The 24,608-nt window shown below is 41.8% G+C and overlaps 1 protein-coding gene across 6 annotated transcripts in view; it reads right to left on the bottom strand.

The window, feature by feature from the left end:
- Positions 1–24,608, bottom strand: part of LOC147029739 (kinesin-like protein KIF18A) — a 171,306-nt gene that overhangs the window by 68,823 nt on the left and 77,875 nt on the right. For 5 of the 6 annotated variants that reach the window (XM_085873015.1, XM_085873017.1, XM_085873018.1 and 2 more), the window contains 5 exons: positions 23,691–23,765; positions 19,939–20,042; positions 18,281–18,443; positions 11,664–11,807; positions 11,408–11,529 (listed from right to left, as the gene is read on the bottom strand). In XM_085873015.1, the coding sequence (XP_085729141.1) occupies positions 11,408–11,529; positions 11,664–11,807; positions 18,281–18,443; positions 19,939–20,042; positions 23,691–23,765 (608 nt within the window). The remainder of the gene's footprint in view (positions 1–11,407; positions 11,530–11,663; positions 11,808–18,280; positions 18,444–19,938; positions 20,043–23,690; positions 23,766–24,608) is intronic. The other variant, XM_085873016.1, reaches the window with a different exon arrangement.

Below are 24,608 nucleotides of genomic sequence, written 5' to 3'. Positions count from 1 at the left end.
ACATGGGGCCAACGCCATTTATAATAGAATGAAAAAATAATGCTGCAGTCAATTGAAGACAATGACTTCCGACTTCCTGGTTTCCGAATTATGACGTCATCACCTGATTGCGTAACGTTAATTTTTCAAGTTCAGCCGATTGACATGGGACCAACGGAATTTGTTAGAGAATGAGAATGAATTAAGTCGCAAATGATGACATGAAACCAGCCTCACATTGTTGAGGCATTATGGTTTTTTTTATCTGATGCGGCAATAAATCTTAACATTTTTGAACTCGAGTCTTCTGCATATAAAACATGGCGGGGAAAATATAATATTATAGTGGTGATGAAAAAAAAATAATCATGGTGGCAGCCTCAACAATTGTACAATTAACTGTGACATATACTCCTTCAGACCCGCCGTCTTCCACGGGATTCCTGTGCGGAGCACGGGTATCCCTGCTAGTATATACACAATACACACATATACACACATAAGCAGGCCCAAGCCCCAAAGACTCAATCCAAAGCAGTATTTGTGACGGTCCATCACCATATTTGCACAATATTTCACGAGATGATGGATCGATCAAAGGTTTACTTTTAAACAATGCAAATGTATGGTATTGTTATTGGAAGATTGGAAGGATTTTGTAATGTACAAATGTAACAAAGTACCTTTTTGCTTCATTGATTAAATTTTTTAGGTTCAAGTAACAGGCCTAAAGTGTTCTGATGTTTTATACATATTAACTCTCCCCCCCCCCCCCCGCCACCTCATGCATATATTTGCACTTTACTAATACAATGGCACAAATCTTTTTCTTTAATGGCCACAATTATTCCTACACTCTTGTGAGTTGGCCAGGGGAAGCTTGGCCCAATCTTTCAAAAACCGGCTGGCCAGGCCTGACGTTCGACTAAGGTTAGGGCAGGAATTTGGAATTTGGCCATGGTGCCAGCGATAGCTCACCTACCCTTTGTGAAGGACACCATGGGATCAAACGTCCACCAAATAATGCCGGAAGACGGGACGCCCAGTTTAACGTCCATCTGATGGACGGAACACACTGACCAATCACCCTGCCTGTGCAACACCGGGATGACAGTTTATAGCTGGGTCGGGATTCAAACCCAGGCTAGACAGCTTATCGGCGAGTGTACGTACCTCTGAATCATCCTGCCAGCCTCACTATATCACAGCAAAAATACAATTATCAAATGTCACTGGTATCTTCAATTTAACATGCCAGTGTCAGATTACTGGTCATATGCTCTGACGATACGAATTATGGCAGCATCTTCAACTAGAAAAGTTATAGAACATCTTACCGCATGCAGTCTTGAGAAAAAGGACATGGCAAGGGTCTTTTAAACTCCGAGCATGATCCTCATTTCTTATGAGCCGCCATTTTGTCGAAATCTCAATGTTCCCCAATGCTGAGAGCACTCGGCAAATTTGATTGGTTGAGATGGCCTAAAATGATGTATTGTTTTTAAGTGCCAACAAGGTGATTTGTGTTCTGTAGTGTTCAAGTATGTAATTAAACTGAAATAAAATAAAAGTTTTGAAAAGCTGCAGGAATTTTTTTTTTCCCGAAAGTTTACTGCCGTTGATCTTTTACACCACCTGATTTAACACATCACATTAGTTGTTCAGGCCTATTGTTTGGATCCTTTTATGGCATCCCTAAAATAGTAAGTTTACCGCTTGGAATCATTTTTAGCTCAGCTGTTCGAACAACAGAGAGCTATAGCGATACCCCCGGCGTGAGTGCCAGCGTCGGCGTGAGCGTGAAAATGTTAAAGTTTTTGGTGCAAGTTATTTTTTCCTTTCTAATGTTTTTATCTACCACACTGTTTTTTATACGTATTATGTGATATTATGTGATACCAGCGTATTATGTGATACCGGTCGTCCGTCTGTCTGTCTGTCCGTCCGTCCGTCCGTCCGTCCGTCCATCCGTCTGTTCCTGTCCGCACTCTAACTCCCAAAGTTTTCAACTTTCACGTTACATAGGTACAGACTGTGGAGACTGTGTGTCGTGACATACGTTCGTCATCTAAAGTGGTTGCAATGGCAACCAGGATGCTGTTTTCCATCCGTTCCTGTCCGCACTCTCACTCCCAAAGTTTTCAACTTTCACGTTTCATATTTGGTACATAGGTACAGACTGTGGAGACTGTGTGTCGTGACATACGTTCGTCATCTAAAGTGGTTGCCATGGCAACCAGGATGCTGTTTTCCATCCGTTCCTGTCCGCAATCTAACTCCCAACACTACATATTACTTTTTCTTTTACATGCATTTCTCATGGCAAGGCAAGTACCATAAAATTCGGACCATTGAGCGCATCGTTATATAAGCCGCATCCCCGAAATTAAAAAAAAAATCTGGAATTTCAGCACACACAAGCCGCACTGGTTTATAAGCCTCAAATATTGCACAAAAAAACCCAAGCGCAAAAACGTCCGAAAATTAGCCACAAAAAGTGATCGATCTTGCTTTGAGTCTAAACTGAACAGTATAAACACCCCGACCATCCACTCTCTGTGTGTTAACCCAGTCTTCAAGTTTGTCTTCCAGTTCGGGCCATCGGCATTTCCTACCTCAGAAAGCCTTTGTTGACCTTTTGCAGCGAGAAAGTTCGCCCCTCTGTGAGTTTTGAATTCCTCGTGTGGACCTATTGTTTACTGATTACAATATACAAATACATATCTTCTTCTTCTTCTTCTTCTTCTTCTTCTTCTTCTTCTTCTTCTTCTTCTTCTTCTTTCGGCTGCTCCCGTTAGGGGTCGCCACAGCGGATCATCCGTATGATCCGCATTGTGATTTGGCACATGTTTTACACCGGATGCCCTTCCTGACGCAACCCTGGTCGCCTCTTGCGACACAGGGATCCATATACAAATACATATATTGCTTTAAAATTATTTGGATCAGACTTCACTGCAATGCTTTATAAAAAAATATTATTTGACTAGTCTTTTAAAAACGATAAATGTATAAACAGGCGAGCATTGGGTGGCTTTGACACCAACTCTGGTCAATTTTGTATGATTGCCAGACTAATTAAAAAAAAAAAAATTACTCTGTGCACGCATGCTCGGGATGAGATTCCGTACAATTTGCCAAATTCAGAGCCAAAGTACTGAGAAACTGCAGGTTCATGTTCCGATTCATATTTTACAGTGTACAAAATATAAAATTAAAATGAAATTACAAATTATAAAATTAAATTGAAATCAAGTAGTTACTCGATCATAAACTGACGCTTGAAAACAGACCGCCAGACCAACACAGTGAACCAATGGCTTAACCTCGCTTTTCACTTTGAGTGTGGGGTAATAATAGAGTTCTGCTTACATCAGAACATAGAAAGCTACTGTATGGGATTATGAGCACAGATGGACAAAGAGAATATCCCAAGGTGGTGGACATGAGAAAACAGTGCTCAAAACACAGCCTATAGATGCACCCTTCATAAGGGGGGGGGGAAAAAAAAAAGTGTCCCAGTAAGTGAGCAGCAGAGCAAGGCAACAGTCCAGCAATCGAATGATCCAGCTTGTTCCACTTTGCACAAGGTTCAGCTTTCTGAGAGCGCAATGTTTGATGCGGCCTGGCTGAGCGCACACATGAAAGCAATTCCACCCGTGAGCCGTGGAGGCAGCTTCTCCTATTGGTTGCATGTTGTTTCTCATTCCCAAAACTTGCACGCTCACAACCCTCCATAAAATAAATAAATAAATAAAGAACAAAATCGTGCAAAATAAAAAAAAATAAAAAAAGGTTATCACTCATCATAAGAATGTCCATCTCTTTCTCAAAAGGAAATCTCTCCCCAAAACAAAACCCCTGTAATCCTTTGTATGGCTGTTTAGATGTACACACATCTTAACAACCTCTGCATCTGATGAATGTTGTGGAGCACAGAAAAAAAAAAAAAAAAAACAGAAGGATACTCTTCGACGTCACGAGATATACCTGCACCAACATTATTACATCATTATACAAACTTGTACCAAGTTTGATTTAAATCCCTGAACCCAGATTCAAAATATTAAATAATTCTGGCTGCCAGACCGTGCATCTGACTCGGCTGAAATTTAAAGCATATATTCACCATGACAACCAGATCATAATTTTGAAGTTTCATGTCGATTGATGAAACTGTTCAAGAGAAGGAATTTTTAAAAGATTTTTGTTCAATCCAACATAGCTGTCAGACCATGTAACCAATTAATTATATTTGTGAACATCATCATATCCCCAAGGCTTGGGGAACATGTGGGTGAAGTTTCCCCTCGATCGTTCAAGCTGTCTGGAGAAAGGGATTTTTAAAGGTTTATTCTTCAAAAAAAAAAGCTGCCAAACCATGTGATCTATGATGTCATAGATGGAGAACTTTTTGTTCCTCATGGATATGTGATCATACCTGTAAAGTTTCACCTCTATCTGTTCAATAGTTTTAGAGAATATTTTTGAGGCTTTTATATTTAAAAAAAAATAATAATAATAAATTGGCTGCGAACCACGTGACCGATGATGTCATTAATTTTTTTTTCACCCAAACAATTTAGCTCGACATGACCCTTAAACAATTTCATACTGATCAGATAAAGCATTACACATATGCAATTATGAAGTAATAACGAAGCCACCTATGACATAAAAAAAGCACAATCATTTACCATGGGGTATACTTCACATGTGCCAAGTTTCAATTTTTTTCCATGTAACGGTTTCAGAAATACAGAGGCCCAAGGTTTCTCATTTTTCCAACATGGCTGCCACGCCAAGTGACTTTCGACGTCATAATCATGACAACATTCTACATGAGTAGTCGCACCTATGGTGAAAAACTGTGTCAATCGGATAAGCAGTTGAGTTGCAGAGAAAACAGAGAAAATTAGCAAGGACGTACGGACAACCCAAAAACAGAATGCCTCTGGCAATTTTGTCAGTGGAAGAAAAGAAAATTGGAGGGATCAAATTTTATCTTGACATCAATCAATCAATGAATCATTGATCCCTCCCTCTCCCCCTTCAATTGTTCAAAATCAAAATTACATTCCTAACTCTCCAACATCCTTTCTTCCTTGAGGGCGACCAATGTGTCACCCATCGTGGTGTCATTTCCTTCGCGTTGGTGTCACAAACTAATGTGTTGCATCCCTCATTGTTCTTTGTATACTTCAACGACATGTCAGCGTGTCTGTGCAATTTATTTCGTCAATGTTTCGGATAATTGTGTAGCTTTGCAAAAAAGGTCTTGAAAGTGCATCATAACACACTTGCTCACCGTTTTTGTGAGCACGATCAATCATCAAACAATATCTGTTTACTAATCATTTTGAACAGGAGACTCAATCTATGCAGACAAGAGGGAAATCCAACGACACAACTGGGATTACCATGACAAAATCGAAATCAGTTGTTCACCCTCAAGACTGTCATTCGGAGGTTTGTGGGTGAGAGATTGAAATGCACTGATCTAGGAATATTTGGTTTAAGGCATTACAGTTGTCTCAATAATGATTATGTTCAGCCCATTGCTCATTGGGATTGAGTGATCTGTCACTCCCCAAAGTTGTCAACAGACACACAGCAATAATAATTACAATATTTTCATGACAAGTTGCAAAATACAATCTCAATAATCTCCCTCACCAAGGCAGTGCTCATCTCTCGATCCGATGGTGTCATGCAGTCAAAATACCTGCCAAAGGAGAATCTGAAAGTAGATGTGAGGCTATCAAATCTCCAGCAGCTCCCTCTGAAAGGCTAAAACATTGTTCTTGTAAAAAATAAATAAATAAAAATAAAAAACGGTCTTCATTCTGTGATATCACCTGCCTGACTTTGCATGCCTTCGTAGCTCGTGATAAGAAATTTGCCAAACCCACAGGTAGTTAGAGCCCAACAACTATAATGCCATTTTGGCATCTCTGCTATCAGACAATGTGGCCTTGCAACACCTTGAATCATATCTGCCGACGGAAGAAAAGCCGTAAACAGATAAAACTCTGGCCAGATCGTTTTGCCAAACAGCTGTGGAACGCCAAGATCAGCAGTAGGATTCTGCAACGGATAACTGGTCTTTGCAAAGGTCCACAACCCAAAGGTACCTCTCAATAAGTGGGTGCCTGCTTCACAAGCACTCCCACCTCAAAGCTATTCAAGTTCTCGACTAAAATTCCTTCCAAGCCATGCAAATGATCAAAGGGGATAGTGTTGTTTCCGCAAGCAAAAGGGTACAGGTGCTTTTCAAAAAGCAAAAAATTCGCATGAGATTCAATGACAAACCATAGTCTCAAAGAAAAGATGTTTGCAGACAGTTAAAGGTGGCATCACATAATATATATATATATATATATATATATATATATATATATATATATATATATATATATATATATATATATATATATATATATATATATTTCCACATACATACACATACACATATTCCATTCCATTGGGACCACACTTTAAGCAGAGCATTGGTGCCGCCTAAGCAGTCTCCTTGGCTGTTGGGTACAATCCTGGACGGGTCACCACTCTGACACAGGATACCAGGAAGCCTGCACTCATTTTGCTGACCTCGGAAGGATGACAGGTTGAGTCAACCCCACCTGGTATTCATTCAACGGTTAAAAAGGGGCTCAAACTCAAGACCCTTTGATCTTAAGCCAGCCACCTTAACCATTAAGCCAACACCAGGCTTATGGTAAGAAGGATCACAGGTAAGGATGGGACTTCAAGTTGGCAGTGCATGAGATGGCCAGTGCACTGCATGCTTTTAAAGCCCAGGAGGCAAGTGTAATTGAACATGCTCCATAAATGGAAGGTGATTCCATAAACGACATAAAAAGGAACAAACAAGTTGTGGTGAGCGATAAGGCTGGATATTGGAAGTTAATCAGGAAGGGGTTACTGGAAAAACTAGTGTCCTGGAGGAGCTGCGGAGGGTCCGAAGGCGAAGAGCACACAGGGGGCTTGACCAGAGAAGAAGCCGTTTGAAAAACAGCACCCCAAAAATAAATAAATAAAACATAGGCCACTGACCTGCCTGTGATGCGAGAGCAACAAGCTTTGTGCATTTGATTACCTGATACTTTTATGCTTTATTTAGAATTAGCAAATACAACCCGTGGCTTCGCTGTTGGGGATGTGAAGGGGAGGGGGGTGGAGAAAGAGAGAGGGGACGGAGGGAAGGGTGGAGCGGGGAGAGGAGGGAGAGGAAGCAAAGAGTGGGTGAAGAAGGGGAAGCTAGGAAGGGGAGAAGAGCGAGGAAAGAGGGTGGAGGTGGGTAGGGCAATGCCTCACGAAACATTGCTATACACTGCGGGAGGGAGGGTGAGAGAGGGAGAGAGGGAGACAGCTGTGGGAGAAGAGTGCTGCATTTCATTTGGAGGGAGCGAGGAGGGTGACACACAGAGAGGGGGGGGGAGAAAAAAAAAGATAGTTGGGGGGTGGAGATGGTGTTAGCAAAGATAGTGATATGTCATGCTCATTGATGGAACACAAATAATAGTAAATAAAAAAATCTCATGTCAGAACAGCTGCATGCACGACACCTCACCAAACGTTGCTATTCACTGAGAGACACGCACACCACACACAGACAGACAGACAGACAGACAGACAGACAGACAGACACATATACACACACACACACACACACACACACACACACACACACACACACACACACACACACACACACACACACACACACACACACATACACACACACACACACACACACTGGCAGAGACAGTGAGAGAGTGACAGAGGTGTGGCAGGAGAGTGCTGCATTTTATTAGGAAAGGGGGGGGGCGAGGAGGGACAGAGAGTGAGAAGGGTGGTGGAAAGGCAGAAAAAAAAGACAGGTTGAGGGGTGGAGGTGGGGTTAGCAAAGAGAACGATATGTGGCGCTTAAGAACCAAACACGAAAAAGCAACAAAAAAATACGACAGAACATCTGTACACACGACACAACAGAGTTTGTAAAGTAATCCGCAAGCACATCTGCAAAAACTTTCATATCCCAGTTACAGAAATTTGTGGGAACATTAACCAAAAGCATGGACTGAAAACATGGAAGTACCGCTCACATACAACCTCATGATGCCATTGAGCGTGAACATCGAAAACAAAGAGTTGCGACCAGATATCATAGGCCATGGGCCAGACAGATATGGTGCATCCAAAAATTTTCAATGTTAACATTCATATTCGTGTTCAGTATATCCAAGGGATTCAGAAAAAAACAGAGGTTTGCTGGGAGGTGGGGGGGGGGGGTGCACTATGGCCATATCTGGCCCATGGCCTATCATACTTAGGGACAAAAAAAAAGAGAGAAGGCGGCATTGATTAGTGAGATGTTAATACCAGTGATTTTGGCCGAAACAATGCAGACATCAAGAAAATGACCAAATACCAAGACCTCAAGAATGAAGTGAAAATATCCTGGAAGCTGAAGAATGCTAAAGTTGAACCAGTGATCGTTGAAGCTTTGGCAATGATGACAAAGAACCTCACAGAGGTATTAAAAAGCATCTCTGGGAATATTATTACAAATGAACTGCAGTTGGAAGCTGTCCGGGGCTCAGCGACGATCCTGAAGGGAACCCTCGGCACAAAACTTTGAGAACAGAAAACTTCACAGCTTGATCCATGAATCGTGACCCCTTACTGAAATGAAGGTGGACACTTTGAGCCCACCCTGGGAGGACACCATTCCACATTCTGAAACTCGCATATGAAGATACCAACACACACACACACACACACACACACACACACACACACACACACACACACACACACACACACACACACACACACACACACACACACCTGGGAGGACTCCATTCCACTTTCTGGGACCGCTATATGGATATAATAACAAACTACCAATTACCAATAACACAACAGTGCCAAGTGCCATTGGAGTCATACAATATATATATATATATATATATATATATATATATATATATATATATATATATATATATATATATATATATATATATATATATATATATATATATATATATATATATATATATATATATATATATATATATATATATGCCACAGAACACAAAATGTGGATCTCTACTCTATGCCTTCACAGCTAGAACAAACATGGCGAACACCTGGTCGGATGGACATTATTGTTTTTTTAAAATAAGTATCGATGTCAAAGTGAGAGGTGGATAACAATAGATCGCACAAAAAGGTTAAACAAAGCAACGTCCTGCAAAAGTAAAATTGCACATTTTCAGTGGATGAGACACCTCCCGAAGAATCCACTGCACAGTTCCGCAGGACCCAACGCAGGTGGAAACGTACGTCCAATCGATGTGAGATTGAAAGCACACGTACTTTTTTTCCCAAATCAAACAACCAAGCAGTTTGGAGATCACTGGCCAAGTGGCTTGAGGGTTCAAGGAAACACCCCCAACGAAACGGTCGACATGAAACGGCTCCTTTGGCACGCAATTGGCAATCACCGAACTGTCATATTAAGCATACACCTCCCGGAGAGACCCGAAATGCTACACATGTCTGCATTGGACAAATGAACACTTTTCCCAGAGTCAGAACTGCTTGCAAGTTCGATTCTGGAGCTTAAATTTTGCAATTCTTCTTTGCTTAAGAGATACTCGCGGCGATCGCACGTGCAGAAATGAAAGAAAACAACAAACGCTGACGTCTCGTGGTGTTCATAAACATTGCAATGTTCCCAGCGATTCATAGCTATGACGAACAGGTTGTTCCAAGTCAAGGTAAAGTTGAACATGCCCAAAAAAAAAAAAAAAAAAAAAAAAACTTGACGGCTTCAGACCCCAGCGAGGTTACCCAGGAAACACCTTTAGACCCCAGACCGCGAGGTGGCCGAAGATCGCCTGATGAAGGGTATAATTAAATAAGGCCATTAATTATCTTCAAAAGGGGTGTTTTAATTAACCCAAACATCCAATTTTCACTCCTGCTCTTCCTTGGAGTTTTATTAGTATGCGTGCAAAGTTTCAATCTGATTGGTTTTATGGTTTTGGAGTAATGGAGGACGGACACACATACGCACACACACGTAAAAGACGAGCAGGGGTACCTACTTTGCCGGAAAATGCCGGGTCCCTCCGCTCCTTCCACCCATCCCTTCCACTCCCTCGTCCAACCCCACTCCTCCCTTCAGATTATCACTCCCCCCCCATCACTTTCCCTCCTCCCATCTCCTCCCACCCCTCCCTTCCCCTACACCACCCCTTCCCTGCCCACATAGGAACTGTCACAGGGTTTTTAACACATTTGGGAAAAAGAAATTTAAATAAAACCCACTTTCGATTCCGACCAACCTCTAACTTGCATGCGTCATGTCGAAATGAGCACCCTTGAGGGACAAATTCATCGATACGGCCGAAATAAGTCATGGTATAGAATATAGATGTTTATCCTTGTCATCATGTAATGAATCTGGGGTGTGTTCAGTTGCCAACTTTCTTGTAGAGCACTCAAGCAAGCACTCCATGAGAAACCATTAAGGAACGGCTGGCTTGGTAACTGAATACAGCCAGGACATCTCGAGAGTATGCAGCACAAACAAAATACTAACAAAAAGGACAGTTTGTTTGAATCAATGACGTTAAATATTAATCATGAGTATTTTCGTAATGAAAACGTGCTTTGTTCAGCTTTGAACAGATTGTTTTCATTTTGAAAATGGACATAAACTCAGAGGTGATGTTGAGTGTATGAAAGTGGATGTGGACGTACAACTTAAAATGCATGTGTATACAACATATATCTCTGGAATTCCCCGCGGCCTCATGACTAATTACGGATGCATTTCACGCTACCAAGACGATTTCCTCTAATGTTTGATTTCACTTCACGTAATTTGTGAATTACACATCTATCAGTTTGTTCATAAGCCTTGAAAAGTCGGGCGAACCCTCAGAGCTATGCGGAGGGAAAAAGTTGGCTGCGATTTCTGGGCGACTGGAGGGAAAGGTATGGCCTTGCCAATAGGTGGTGCTTGTGACGCTTGGGGAGAGAGAGAGAGGAAGGCAGAGCCTGCAGAATGGGTGGCACATATGACCTGCAGATACTAACTCAGCTTTATTTGTAAGCTATACAAGATAAAGTTTGTGATGTCAAACAAAATTGCCCATCCCCTCCCCAACCCAAAAGACATGTCAACAAAATGTCAATTCCACGAGTATAAAAAATAAATAACTTAATTATTACAAGCACAAGTAATAGCTCGACTCCAACACTCATTTTGACAATTCTGCACATTGTCCAAACAGTGGACACAGAACTCAGGGTGCCAGATTGAAGTGCTGGAACTCAAGTCCTCATGGCTAAACTCCACAGTTTAAAAGGAAAATATTGCAGGCCTCACCTCTCTGTATGTTCTTTGTCCTGCTCCAATAATGCAACCAGTTGCATCGAGTGGTTGAGGTGACCTTTTAAAAAAGCGTTTTCCTCTTCGACAAGCCCTTGAGTCAAATTGGACCATAGCACCTGCAGGCCACATCATGAAGCGAGTAATCAGCAAGGATGCCACCATCGCCAAATACCCAGGCATCAGTAGATTACACAGGCCAAAAGTCATGAAACATTTCAATTCCTGAACAATAACTGGGCCTGGGTCTCACCTTCGACATGGCAATATCGGTCTGTAAACGCTGCAGCCTGGCGTCCTCCTTCGCGAGTCGGTCCTCGGCATGTCGCTGCTGCTCTTCTAGATAGTCACAACGGGTGCGACCAGCTGCAATACAGCGTTCCAGTTTTCCTGTAGCCTACACATAAAATAAAATAAAAACAGCACAAAACATTAATTTTCAAATATTTAAGCAAGTCTGAATGTTTAATACCAATTAAAGGTCATGATTAAAGTACATAGAGAATATACACACATATATATATATATATATATATATATATATATATATATATATATATATATATATATATATATATATATATATATATATATATATTGCAACAACTGCACTTCATCAAGACCAATATACTCTATATTTCTTGAGCAGAATCAAGTCAAAGTTGACGAGACGAGGCAGTCGGAAATTATGCAGCCTCAGTCACAAGTCAGCACATGATTGGCAAAAAAGATCACAAAGAGGTTCTCGGCTTTCTGTCATCTGATCACGGTCTTGCACAATCCGCCTCGCTGACGGATTTAGCAATCGTTCCCAACGGAATACAGAGCCGTTGTGAATTTCATAAACACTGGCGCCTACACATCTTTCACAAAAATCAACTTTTCTCTCACCGAGACGTATACAAGTTCAGCATGATTTCATCCGTTAAGTTTATATTATGTTCAATAATTTTTAGCATGAGTACATAATGAGAATCTTCTCAAAATGTAGTTATACAAGTTGTTGTTGTTGTTGTTGTTGTTGTTGTTGTTGTTGTTGTTGTTGTTGTTCCAAAGCTGTGGGCTGACAGGATCGCAGAGAGGTAGGCACACGACTCGAAGCTGTCCAGCCTAGGGTTGATTCCTGACCCAGCTATAAACTGTCAGCCCGGTGTTTCACAGGCAGGGCAATTCATATCAATGTGTGTGCCGTCCCTCTGATGGGCGTTAAACCGGCGTCCCGTCTGCTAGCATTCGTTGGTGGACGTTAAAAATCCCATGGTGTCCCTTGCGAAGAGAAGGCGAGCTATCGTTGGCACCATGGCCAAATTCCAAATTACTGCCTGACGAGTCGAACGTCAGGCCTGGCCAACCGGTTCGTGAAGACTCAAGCCAAGCTTCCCCTGGCCGGCCCCACAAGAAACATGGGATAATGGTGGCCTTTAAAGAAGAGTTGTTGTTCCAAAGCTTCGCAAAGCACTCATGTAGCTTTCCATGCGCCTCTTTCATTACCCTGCAATGTGGGTGGATTTTGTCTTTGGATACAGTATTGAAGTCTGTTCGCCGTCTGGGTTGCAGCAGTTAGTCGCATCGCAGTCGCAGAGAATGGTGCACTCAAAGTCATTCCCGAAGCAGGTGCATTGCACTGTGCTGCAATTCCATTCGCAACCACAGGTCACAAGTTCTAGATAGCTATCTGGAACAAAGGGCAATTTTGTCCATACATTTGGAGGAAAGCAATTATTTATTTTTCTTTTAGGCAGAGGCGTCGGCAGGAGAAGTGGTGTTTATCAGCTCGTTGCCGACAGCGATATTTTTGCCGAGTACTTGACAGATGTGATGGGAAGTTCAACGACATCTCAAAATCCTTCTCGGCCTTGACAAAAAAAACCCCCAAAAAATGGAGCCAATCAAGGTCTATAGTTTGTGCCACAGGAGTGGCTCACAAGTGACACACAAACCTCTCGGCTTTGATGAGAACACCATCACAACCAATTATATTGGCAAGGAAGGATCATTTCTGAAAAAGATTTCCAGCATGACTTATTCTCATGGCCATTGAAGGATAAGACCGAGGAGGTTGTCCTTTGCAAGTTCTGCAAGTCACTCGTTTACGGCACATACGGGATAGAAACTTGGTTTTTTATGTTTTAAGGAGCAAGGCTCATGGAAGAGCAAGGAAAAAAAATGCATGTCCTTTTATGTCCATAGTATGTCCTGGAATGGCCAAGTTTCAATGCCATTGGAAAGTTCATCTCATGTTTCAGCCACTTTGTGGGACAAAGTGCATCAGCAGAAGCACGAGATCCGTTTCAAGAGATGACGAGCATGACTGTTGACTCTTTACGCATGCAGTACCAGGCTCATGTAAGCCTCACGCTTTCCACCAATGGTAACATGTCTCTCCTGGTTGATTGTGCATCTGTAGGATCAGCGAAGCCAACTCGTACCAGTGATGTACAGTAGCTTCTTACCCCTGGTCAAGAGTACTTTGGAGTGGAACTTGGCAAAAAGGGGTAATGGTCTCCTCCAAGGCAAAGAACTGGCTCAAAACCTGTTGAAGTAAGACATAGGGACAATCAATGACCTATATCTTGCACACTCGCTTGGATCGTGCAACAGCCTGTACAGATTCCACTCCAAAGTAGTGATCAATCATGACAACAATTGTGTCCTGAAAAATTTCATGTCACAGACTGTACAATTTCATCAAGGTAATCGCCCAACTTCAAGTAATTCATGAGGCTTTCCAAGCAAATAGGGGACAGGTATACTGCTCTTCTCTGGTTCTTCATTTTATATTTATATTTCAATAGGAGCCAATGATTTGGAATTCCAGAACATATAAAATCTATTAACTGAGTCATGAGCATCTCAAATCATGATTTTTGCAACTCACCCTGGAGGTGAGACCATCACAGTGGAAATATGCTCCCAGTATCTTACAGGTCAGAGAGACGCCGTAATTGCTCCAACCTTGCAATGCCAAACTTGTCTTTGCCCAAGCCATTTCTGGTGGCGCAGACGGTTCGAATCCACAATTGCATGTTTTGTTCATGAATTCCATTGCTAGATCAGCAGAAACTGTCGAGGAATCTTTTGATTCTCTTTGCAATAAAGTTCCCTGCAGCAAACTCGGCATTCACCGACGGCACTGTCCTCCCGAGCCCTTTAATACCAGCAGGATAGACAGTCCCCCACCTGGCATAGTTTGTATGCTCATGGATGGTGAGTCATGGCAGCAATGCAACAAACGCTTTCAGGTGCAAGTTCCAGTTGCCATCCCTCTTAAACCTGATGAAATTCTGCAATTTTCGCTTAATCGTGAGGCAGCTAATCTATTCAGGCAATCTTGACCGTCACGATCATCATCAAAAGATACAATCCCTGTGGAAACAGAACAAAAGCTAACAGAAAGATTAGGTACAGCAATGTTAAACACGTTTAGAGACAGGAGAGAGAGGGGGGGGGGAGTGGGGGAGGGGTGAGGGTTAAATGTTATGCTAATAAAATAAATAAATAAATAAAATAACAACTGTTCATCACATGTAGTATTTGATGAGAGTCATCATGGAGGTGGTTTGTGGTGGTTGTCCACCTGCATCAATTTCTCCCCATATTCTCTCGATTACATGTTTCTCTCAATGAGTCAGTCTCGTCCTCCTTATTCAAGTCTTTCAAAAGCGACGGCCATTATAACCTTCATCCACCTTCACTAGAGCAGTGGTAATGTTTTCACCAGTTTGCCTGTCTGTGAGCAGGATATCTCAAAAAGTTGTGCTCAAATTCGGACAAAATTTGGCAGAAAGGTTGGGGGAATGACAAGGACAAATTGATTCGATTTTGATGAAGATTCGGAGCTGAGAATTTTAAAGTGATTCATCACCATTGAGAGATGGTGCCAAAAACGATATGTCGCATGATATTCAAAAGGTTGTGGACCGATGACAAACCTTAGTGGATGAGTTTGGTCGGTGACAAGGACAAGCCAATGAGATTTTGGTTCAGGTCCAGATGCAGATCCGGCCTATCAGTGGGATAAAAACGTAAGCTGTTCAGCCTGGTGGAGGTATGCGCTCTCCCGAGTGCTGTTCTCATTACATCATGCGCTGACACGCACATCCAAGATCTCTTTTAGTGGGGCAACTTAGCTAAATATAGCAGAACAATTGTGCATTTTGTGAGGAAAGCACTAAATTTGGCATACTAGTAGCTAAACATATTATGAACAGATTTGGATATTGGGCCATCTCAAATTCAGCCGCTGATGGCTGTGGCAGCCATTTTCCACTGCCATCAAAAATTTTGAGATGGCCCAATATCCAAATCTGTTCATAATATGATAGGCTACTAGTGTGCCAAATTTGGTGCTTTCCTCACAAAATGCACAATTGTTATGCTAAGTTGCCCCACTATTTGACATGCTGATCATTTCCGATTCTGTTCCTCGTTTTCGTATTATTCCTCTTTTTGCATGTCCATGCACAAAACTAGTCCATCCACGCAACCAATTTCCTTGTCGTACATGTTATAAACTCCTGGTGTCTCATATGGAATAAAAAATAAAAAAATAAAAATAAAAAACTAATCGAGAGCTCAGAGTTAGCTATTCGACACACAAGGAAGTACAAATCAAATAGTCAGCACGGCTTCTGGCCAAAAACCTATGCGGCATCGTTAATAACTACAGGTTAACACCAAATAGTTGGATGAACATCCTCCCTCAGGATTCCTCTGAAATGGTAAACCTTGCCTGAACTGCAGCACCAGAACCCCTACTCAAAAGTTGCCTTCAACACAGTAAAAATTTCGGCTTAAACTAATAATGTAAATTCATTTTTACGATTTAAAAGTGAAACGAAAGATAAGAAAGGGAGGGAAAGGATTTTGGATAGATACAAAGTGAAAAAGTAAATAAAGGAGATCAACAAAGAAGAGCTGCCGGGGTAATAAGGAGCAAAGATCACGACATTAACATAATGTAGTCGATTGAGATGGAGTCTGAGAGGTAACGAGGAGGAAGAAGTCCATGGAACATAGAGTAGATACGCATAAAAATGGATCCTCAAAGGTGGGAAGTTTTATGGCATAAACAAGAAAAGAGACAAAGAGGAGAAAAAGAATAGCAGGGAAATAAATAATGGGGAGAGCGAAAGTAACAACGTGCGTCAGCCAAGTCCCAGGAGAAGCATGGTGAGACGTCACGGGGCTCCAGCCAGGCAGGCATTGACAACTAGTAGGCAGATTGATGGGAAAAAAGGCAAAAGCCATGGCTAGGATTAAAGAAGCCAAAGACTCAGGGTGATCAATGATCGGGGATTGGCTATTAACCATTGACCTCAGGAGTTTAAATATGCAATGAGTTGTTAACTGGAATGTGATTTCCCAACTGGAAAGGAGGATTGTTAAACTGCAGCATGCAGGTGACCAAATTGATAATTCGTACAATGAACAAGGATTCCGAAGCACATGTAGATCGACCCGTGATGCCAAAATCGCGCGATAATAATGTAGAAATAAAATCACCCCGTCCCCACCACCCCCCGACCACACTCCAATTCAGAGTAAGTGCAAGAGGTGCGATTGATTAAATCATGAACAAAGTACAACTGTTATGACACACTAGCCTCGACAAATAAAGTAAAATTTAAAAATCTCACCTGTGTGCGAAGGAAGCGGTTCAGTTTGGCATTTTTAATATGAAATGGGAAAAGCTTAGAAACGAACGAACCCCATTAGAATTACTCTTTTGAAGCACCATTTTGAAACCTTTAGGATTACCCTTTTCAAACCCATGAGAACCCTTTAGAATGACTCTTTAGAATTAAACGCAGCAAGATAGAAAGGTTGTTCTTCATTTTTTATGGATGGATGGACGGACAGACAGACAGACAGACGAAAGGTCATAGCCAAATACTGAAGCAGCTTCGCCACTTAAAAATTGCAATGTTTTCACAAAAGGTGAGCCAAGACCAAATCTTTAAATAAAAGGCACCTGGAACAAAGTGGTCATTGATCGATTTTGCATTATGGAACAGCACTGGAGACACCTCCCCCTCCCCCTGCAGCACTCCTTAACACTTGGACATCCCCCCCTCCCCCCACCATCACAACCCACATGCGTTACGTGGACTATGTGGGTTTTATGAAAGACGATTTACCGGTACCTTGAATATGGTAGCTTTGGTGTTAGATATACATGTAGATATAAAATATATGAAAGAACTGCAATTATAGATGTTACAATTAAGCATGTAAAAAAAATAATGAAAACTGCCTCTTTGTATCTCCTTGATAATTTACGGAAACTTTACCACTTGCGGTTATATCACGAGCCAAATGGTAAAATATGGTACCGTATAACCCACACGCGATTATAGCCCACAGTTGGAATTTTTGGAACTTTTTTGTATTAATAACGTATAACCCGCAGGTTATTTGCGTGAAAATACGGTACATTTCATGTCCCAGTAATGCCAGCAGATGAGACACCCAGCTTCACATACATTTGAGAGACTGTGAAATTTGAGATGCACGAACCCAGGAGTTTAACGTCGGGTTGCATCCCAAATGGGCAAGCTTACACTCTTCCAATCAGGACGTCAACTCACGTTTGTGCCTCATTAATGGAAGCAAAGCGGTTGAATTCCACCGGTAAGAATAGATCAAAATGACACAAAGTTAATAAATTGATTACCTTGACGTCTCGAGAGAACGATTCAATCGAGAATATGACAACCAATTGTCGGGCAAGTCGCAAAAAAGAAACTAAAGCAAACAAGAACCTGCTAATCGGCAAAAGCTTCGCACTTTCCGAGTCTTTCACAGCATCTGCTTTGATCCAGAAAATTAAAGGTGAAAATGTCATTTTGAACAGAAACCAAATGTCACCTTATCAAGGCTCTCCTCGGAGCAGAAAATTCGGATCCTCTCTTGGTCCCGCTCTCTCAGGTACGCACGTAGCTCCATCTCCTTCAGCCGGGTCTGAGCATGTAAACGGTCTCGATGCAGACTGCAGCGCTGCTTAAACAGGTTCTGCATGGTCTTCTGCAGCCTACAAAGAAAGTTTGGTGGCAGGTGATGCAACATGGAAGCCAACTAACAAATCGTTTACATTTGACAAAATCATGCCGACGACGAGAACGTGAACAAAATGATGAAACTAACCAAATAATGTTTTTATAAAATAACAGCAAGTACCATACGAGTCATCCAAGGAGTTAACATAGCAACTTTAAGAATAGACCACCTCTACACCACCATGCATCTCCCTACACGCGCGCGCACACACACACACACACACACACACACACACACACACACACACACACACACACACACACACACACACACACACACACACACACACACACACACACACACACACACACACACACACACACACACACACACACACACACACACACACACACACACACACACACACACCATCATCAGTGAGAAAATGCAGAAATTGGCTCCCTGTTGCCTCCGAAAACAAACAAATTAAAAAAAAAAGTCTCATCCACTCCCCGAATAAGCAGAATCCAAAAATAAAGCAAAATAAATAAATAATCTGTGCTCATAATGCCGGTAATGGTGCCAGATGAAGAATGTGTATTGGAAAACAGAAGGCAGGCCTGAGAACACACATCTTAGAATACGAATGTGTGATTATTGCGGCTTGCGGTGCAGTGGCAATCCAAAATGTCCAAACAAATCCAGAAAAGGCTCTTATTTAAATCCCACACACCAACGGCGGGGCAATGTAAAACTACATAGAGGCGAGTCCTTCGCGATTGCACATGCATTTGCCTAACGTGAACAAGTCATGTCCAGATGAAAGGAGGATGGAAATAAATAAATAAATAAATAAATAAATAAATAAATACGAATAAGCCTGTGAGCAAGATCTCAAAGCAATGATCTTAATATGGTACAGTTTAGGTATACATCACTGGAGTCTTGCTTCTATGAAGGGAGAAAGAGGTAAATGTGATAACCCCGATACCCCCTCCCACCCCTTGCTTCAAGAAGTCAACAAAACGACAATCTAAAAAATAAACGGCGAAAAAAATATTCTCATGTGAAACCTCGCTTACCCTGATGTTGTCAAGACTCCAACTTCAGGACAGACTGACAACCTTAATTATGTTGTTGACCTTACATTTCGATTAGGGTTTCCAAAAGATAAATAAATAAACGGCAAAAACACCTGCTCACTTGTAGGGGATAAATTACTGCTATCTGTTGAACCCCGTGGAAAAATGGCCACACACCAGCTGGCTTGAGTTCGCATCAAACCTTGGGTGGCCCAGCATATAAAATAATAAAACAAGTTCCATTCTCAAACAAACGGACACCGTTTTCAGTCCGTTAATCACAAATGATACCGACATGAAGAAAATAAAAGGGGTGGGGGAGAACAATTACCACATAGCAATTAAAAATTTATAATTGTTTTTTTTTTTTAAACGTGAACAAGTCAGCCGTTGCCCCCATTCCCCATCCCGCCTGCCATTTTCCCACACTATCACTCGATCGCTTACTGCAAAGTCTGTGCACTACAGGGCTCATTAGTGACGGAAGGCTGAATGGGTTCCATTTCCCTCTCAACTTTGTATGAGGATAGTTTCTCCTTGAGTGCTGCAACCTGAGGAAGAGAAAGAAGCAAATGGCAAAACACCACAAGTGAACCTTGAAAGAAACCAAACATCAATTGCTCAAGGATAGTGCAGGATCATGACGCAAACTGTGTTGTCAGAAGAAGAAGAAGAAAAAAAAAAACATAATAAGAAAAGAAGATCCAAAGATTTGGATTTTGGTGTCCAGAGCTTTCGAAAACACTTTCCTGGGAGCAAGCACTTTGGCAGCCTGAAACTTCTGCTTAAAATACCGTCACCCACATCCCCTTCTTCAAGAGAGAACCCCCCAAAAAAAAAACAGCCGACTTGCAATTCGTTAGTCTTCACATCGATGTTTTTTTTTTTTAATTTTTAACCTAAAACAATTCCAAGCCTAAACACCAAATTGTTTCCTTCTCAACATCGTCGTGATTCTTGGCTCGAAGATTCACACGGAAGATTCGTTACAAATTTGTGGAGACGAGGGTTTGACATCTTTCAACATTGGCATTAAGTTTACAAGTTACTCCGTGCAAGGAAGTGCAGAGCAGAGGCGTGCGTCCAACACCGAGACGTCGCTTGTAAACTTCTGCCTGGGACAGCTCAACCCTTCTGCACCTAGCACCGACGTTTTGCACTGTAGTCTGGTACCGTTCACTGTGACAGATTGTACAAGTCATGCAATGGCCTGAGGTTCTTCTCCACCCCATGCTCCCCCACAAGCCCTCTTACCTGCCCAGTCGGGTGCTTGACTACATGTGCGCATAGCCGTTTCCTTGCTCACCACGTATCGAGTATTGTGCCGCTCGCGTTAAACAAATTAGTTATTTCTTTAAAAAGGCATGGTGTACCTTGTGTTCCCACCATCTTGCAGTGCCAACATCTATATTATAAAAGGAGCCGTGTCTCTGTCTGTCTGTCGTGTTATAATTTGAGAATGGATTAACAGAATTCAATGAATCCAACAACAGTGGATTCAGGGAACTCCCGGGAAGGTTTGTGATGCAAAAACAAAAGGAAAGGGGGAGTAAAAAAAGACAGAAAGGAAAAAAAAAGGTGGGTTTGTGAATGGGTATACACATAAGCACACATGTCGAAACTGCAAACACCAACTTGCAATGCTGGTTTTCCCCATACGGAGGGCAGGATCTCCCAGGAATCCTTCTTTTGTCTTGTCCAATAGATTAGCCATCAGAGCCAAGATTGATATTCCCGTCAGCGAAGCGACGGGTCTTAGATGCTAGTTTGTATTTAATTGGAATCCTTGGAGGAGAAAATTGGTGGCATGGTAACAATCCTGATTTATAACGAGCATGGTGCTGGACTTTGCCAAAGCATGGACCAGCGTTTACTATCGGTCCTGGAGTAAAAATGACCGCTTGGTTTCATCCTCGCAACATTCACTCAGTAGAGCCGGCAAACGCCTATAGGGGGTCTGCAACCTGCTACTCCGGAGCCACATGCGGCTCTTTAAGCACTTGATCGATCAAACCCACTTTTTCTCATTTATTTTCAGAAAACCCTTTGTGAGTGTTGTGAAAGGATAAAATATATTTGAGAACTTTGGCAATTCCAAACAGGAAAATGCATCCGAATACCGGCAAATTCTGCGAGCACGATTACACAATGTGCTTCGTGCATATTCCGCTCCACAGCCTCAGTTTAGAATTTGAACCCCTTTCTAAGAATCCAGCAACACCCTGAACCTCGTTGGGCAGGTAAGTGAGAATCCCAATAATGAATGACTGGTTTCTAAATAACAAACAAGATGTTGTTTTGATAACTTCCCCTTCAATAGAGGGTGTGCATGTGACATCACCACATTTGCGATCCATCTTGGATTACAATCAAACTGAAACTGAAACTACATGTGGACTGCGTTTGCATTTTTATTAGCCGATCTCAAAAACACACACAAGCCCCCTCCCAACCCCAAGTCCTCAACCCCCCTCCCCCCACTTTCCAAACATCTCAATCTCCCTCTTCCAACTGCATGCACCCCCATCCACAACTCTGTCTTCCCCTCCCCATTTCTTCCCCTTCTTAACAATGTTACATGAAGACACACAGGGAACTTTGGCACATGAGAAGGCCATTCAGCCCATCATGCCTGCGTCGTTCCTGTCCCCGCTTGTTAAGAACAATGTTAAAACTAAATAAAGATTGAACGTTAAATTCATAATCACTTCTCGCTTTCTTCCCTTATCCTCACTGTAATTCACGGACCGGTGTTTGTGTGTTATTTTATGCTACTACTCCTCCAGTTCTGGGCCAATTACATCCAGACTTGCAACATAGGATCAGTGTGACCCAAATTAATGTATAGAGGTGTATTTATCTTTGCCAGTGGTCTTGGGGTGGGGGAGGGAAGAGGATGCAAGTTCTCTATGTAAATGTGTATCACGTAGCGCCGCCTCCAGGTTTTCCCTGGTATTACAAGTCTCCACCATTTACAGGACAGTATTCCTGTCCCCACATTTCCAGTGCAGTTAGGTGTTTTGAATTATAAGCAATAGGTATGTTTTTACTTCTTGCACATAACCCAGATTTTTTTTTTTGACTACAGAGAGCTGTCAGTTGCCTATATACTGCCCAAATAAAGGTATGTATCAGAAGAACGTGTTGCATACTTCGAACAAGATCACCCATAGGGCGGGTACTCTGCAAGTATGTAAAAAGTTTGCAGACCAGACATCAGTAAAAATGTATCGATTTATATGGATGTGTGTGTCTGTCCTGTTATTCAATTATTGAAATAGCGCTTGCATGCATTATGGCTCATAAGATATTTCATCTTTGACAGAATTTGCTACAAAAAAAACAAAAAAAAGCTGTTGTTATTTGGATTACAAACCCCCTGTGGTTAGGCATATTTGACTGGGGACTGTAGACACAACGATATTTCCTTTATTTATAGATTTTATTAAATCTGATCACCTCGGTTTAATAGATTTTATGACAAATTACTTTTTGTAAGGACGACGGATTTTGAGGCACGCTCACTGTGTAACCAATGGGCGAATGAAATGATCGTTCCCGCAATTTGTGCAGCCATGCTCCCAAAAATTCTTCCCTTCGAGAGCCATCAAAAGTTCTAGATTTTCCCCCAATCTCCAGACTTTCTGAAGCTCTGCTGGCATCATTCACCAACTCGCACGAAATTTTCAGCAAACCCTGTCAAGCCGAGAGTCATCAACGTTCCACCCTCATTCCATGGGAAAAAGCAACACCATTCCATTGCATCGACCCCGCTCCAGGAACAACTCCATTTCTGAGCGCACCGGTTTGACCGAGCAAATGCCTATTTCCATGTTGACATTAATCTTTGAAGAAATGAATATCTCAGCCATTTTAGATATTTTTATTTTTTTTTTGGTCCTGACCAGAAATTGGTTGCTTATGTAACCAAGTTCAAACAAATTATTTGGTCTTAAGAATGGAACTTCCATCATATTAAGGTCAACAGAGATGAACAAACATTCATCAAAAGGATGCCAACTTCAGATATTCAGAGTGCAATTAACAATTACTCCATTTGTGAAAAAGATAACGTTAACCTGCATCTGCACGCTCTGGTTTTGAGGGCATTAATCTTTCACAGCATGTTGTGTAGCTCTTCTTAAGCCTGGGATTACATAACATGGGGGAAATGTATCAAATAAAAACGTAAGCCTCACCTCCTCCTTCAGATCCTTGTAGGCTTTAAAGTAACGACCGATGTGTTTTTCAGAATGCAGGACATTGCTTTTCAACTAAAAACAGCAAAAATGGGAGGAACAGGGAGGTGCAAGGGTTGAGCAGAGTGAGGAAAGAGAAATGGGGGAAATGGGGAAATAGGTGTGAGAAGACCCAGAAATGGGTAAGAGATAGGTGTGAGGAGTTAGGGTGTAAATCAGGCAGATATCTTGTATTATGTAAGACTGCCTTTCCTCAAAGAAAGATTCTGCAGAGCATTTTGTCAGTTACTTCAAGAAGAGCAACCAAATGCTAATGTGTTACAAACTGTGACATTTGGGTCAAGTTGACGTGTATATATATATATATATATATATATATATATATATATATATATATATATATATATATATATATATATATATATATATTTTTTTTTTTTTATATAAGCCTGGCACATTTTCAATGCATCAAGTGCTTGAAGTATTTGTGATGGATCATCAAGATTTTATTATTCAACTTTATCCTCTTGTAACTCGAGTAACCATTATCAAATTTAACGAACTGACAGGATAGCCTAGAGGTACGCACACTCACCTTTGAGCTGTCCATCCTGGGTTTGAATCTCAGCCGAGCTATAAACTGCCATCCTGATGTTTCGCGCGTCGGGCGATTCATCAATGTGAATGTCATCCTTTGGATGGATATTAAACTTGGAGTCCCATCTGCCAGCACGAGTTGGTCGACGTTAAGGATCCCTTTAACGTATCCCTTCACGAAGAGCAAACGACCTATTTCCGGCACAATGAACAAATTACAAATTCCTGCTCTAACCTCCAGGGGACACTGCATCAGTGGCACTGCCGCAGCCCTGAGAGAACTGATGCGAACCCGCAGCCACGTGCTACATACGGACGACG

This window comes from Eptatretus burgeri, chromosome 3, assembly GCF_056783735.1.
Source record: "Eptatretus burgeri isolate ZD-2024b chromosome 3, Ebu_testis_v1, whole genome shotgun sequence".
Lineage (NCBI taxonomy): Eukaryota > Metazoa > Chordata > Myxini > Myxiniformes > Myxinidae > Eptatretus > Eptatretus burgeri.
This window is presented reverse-complemented; position numbering and strand designations above follow the sequence as displayed.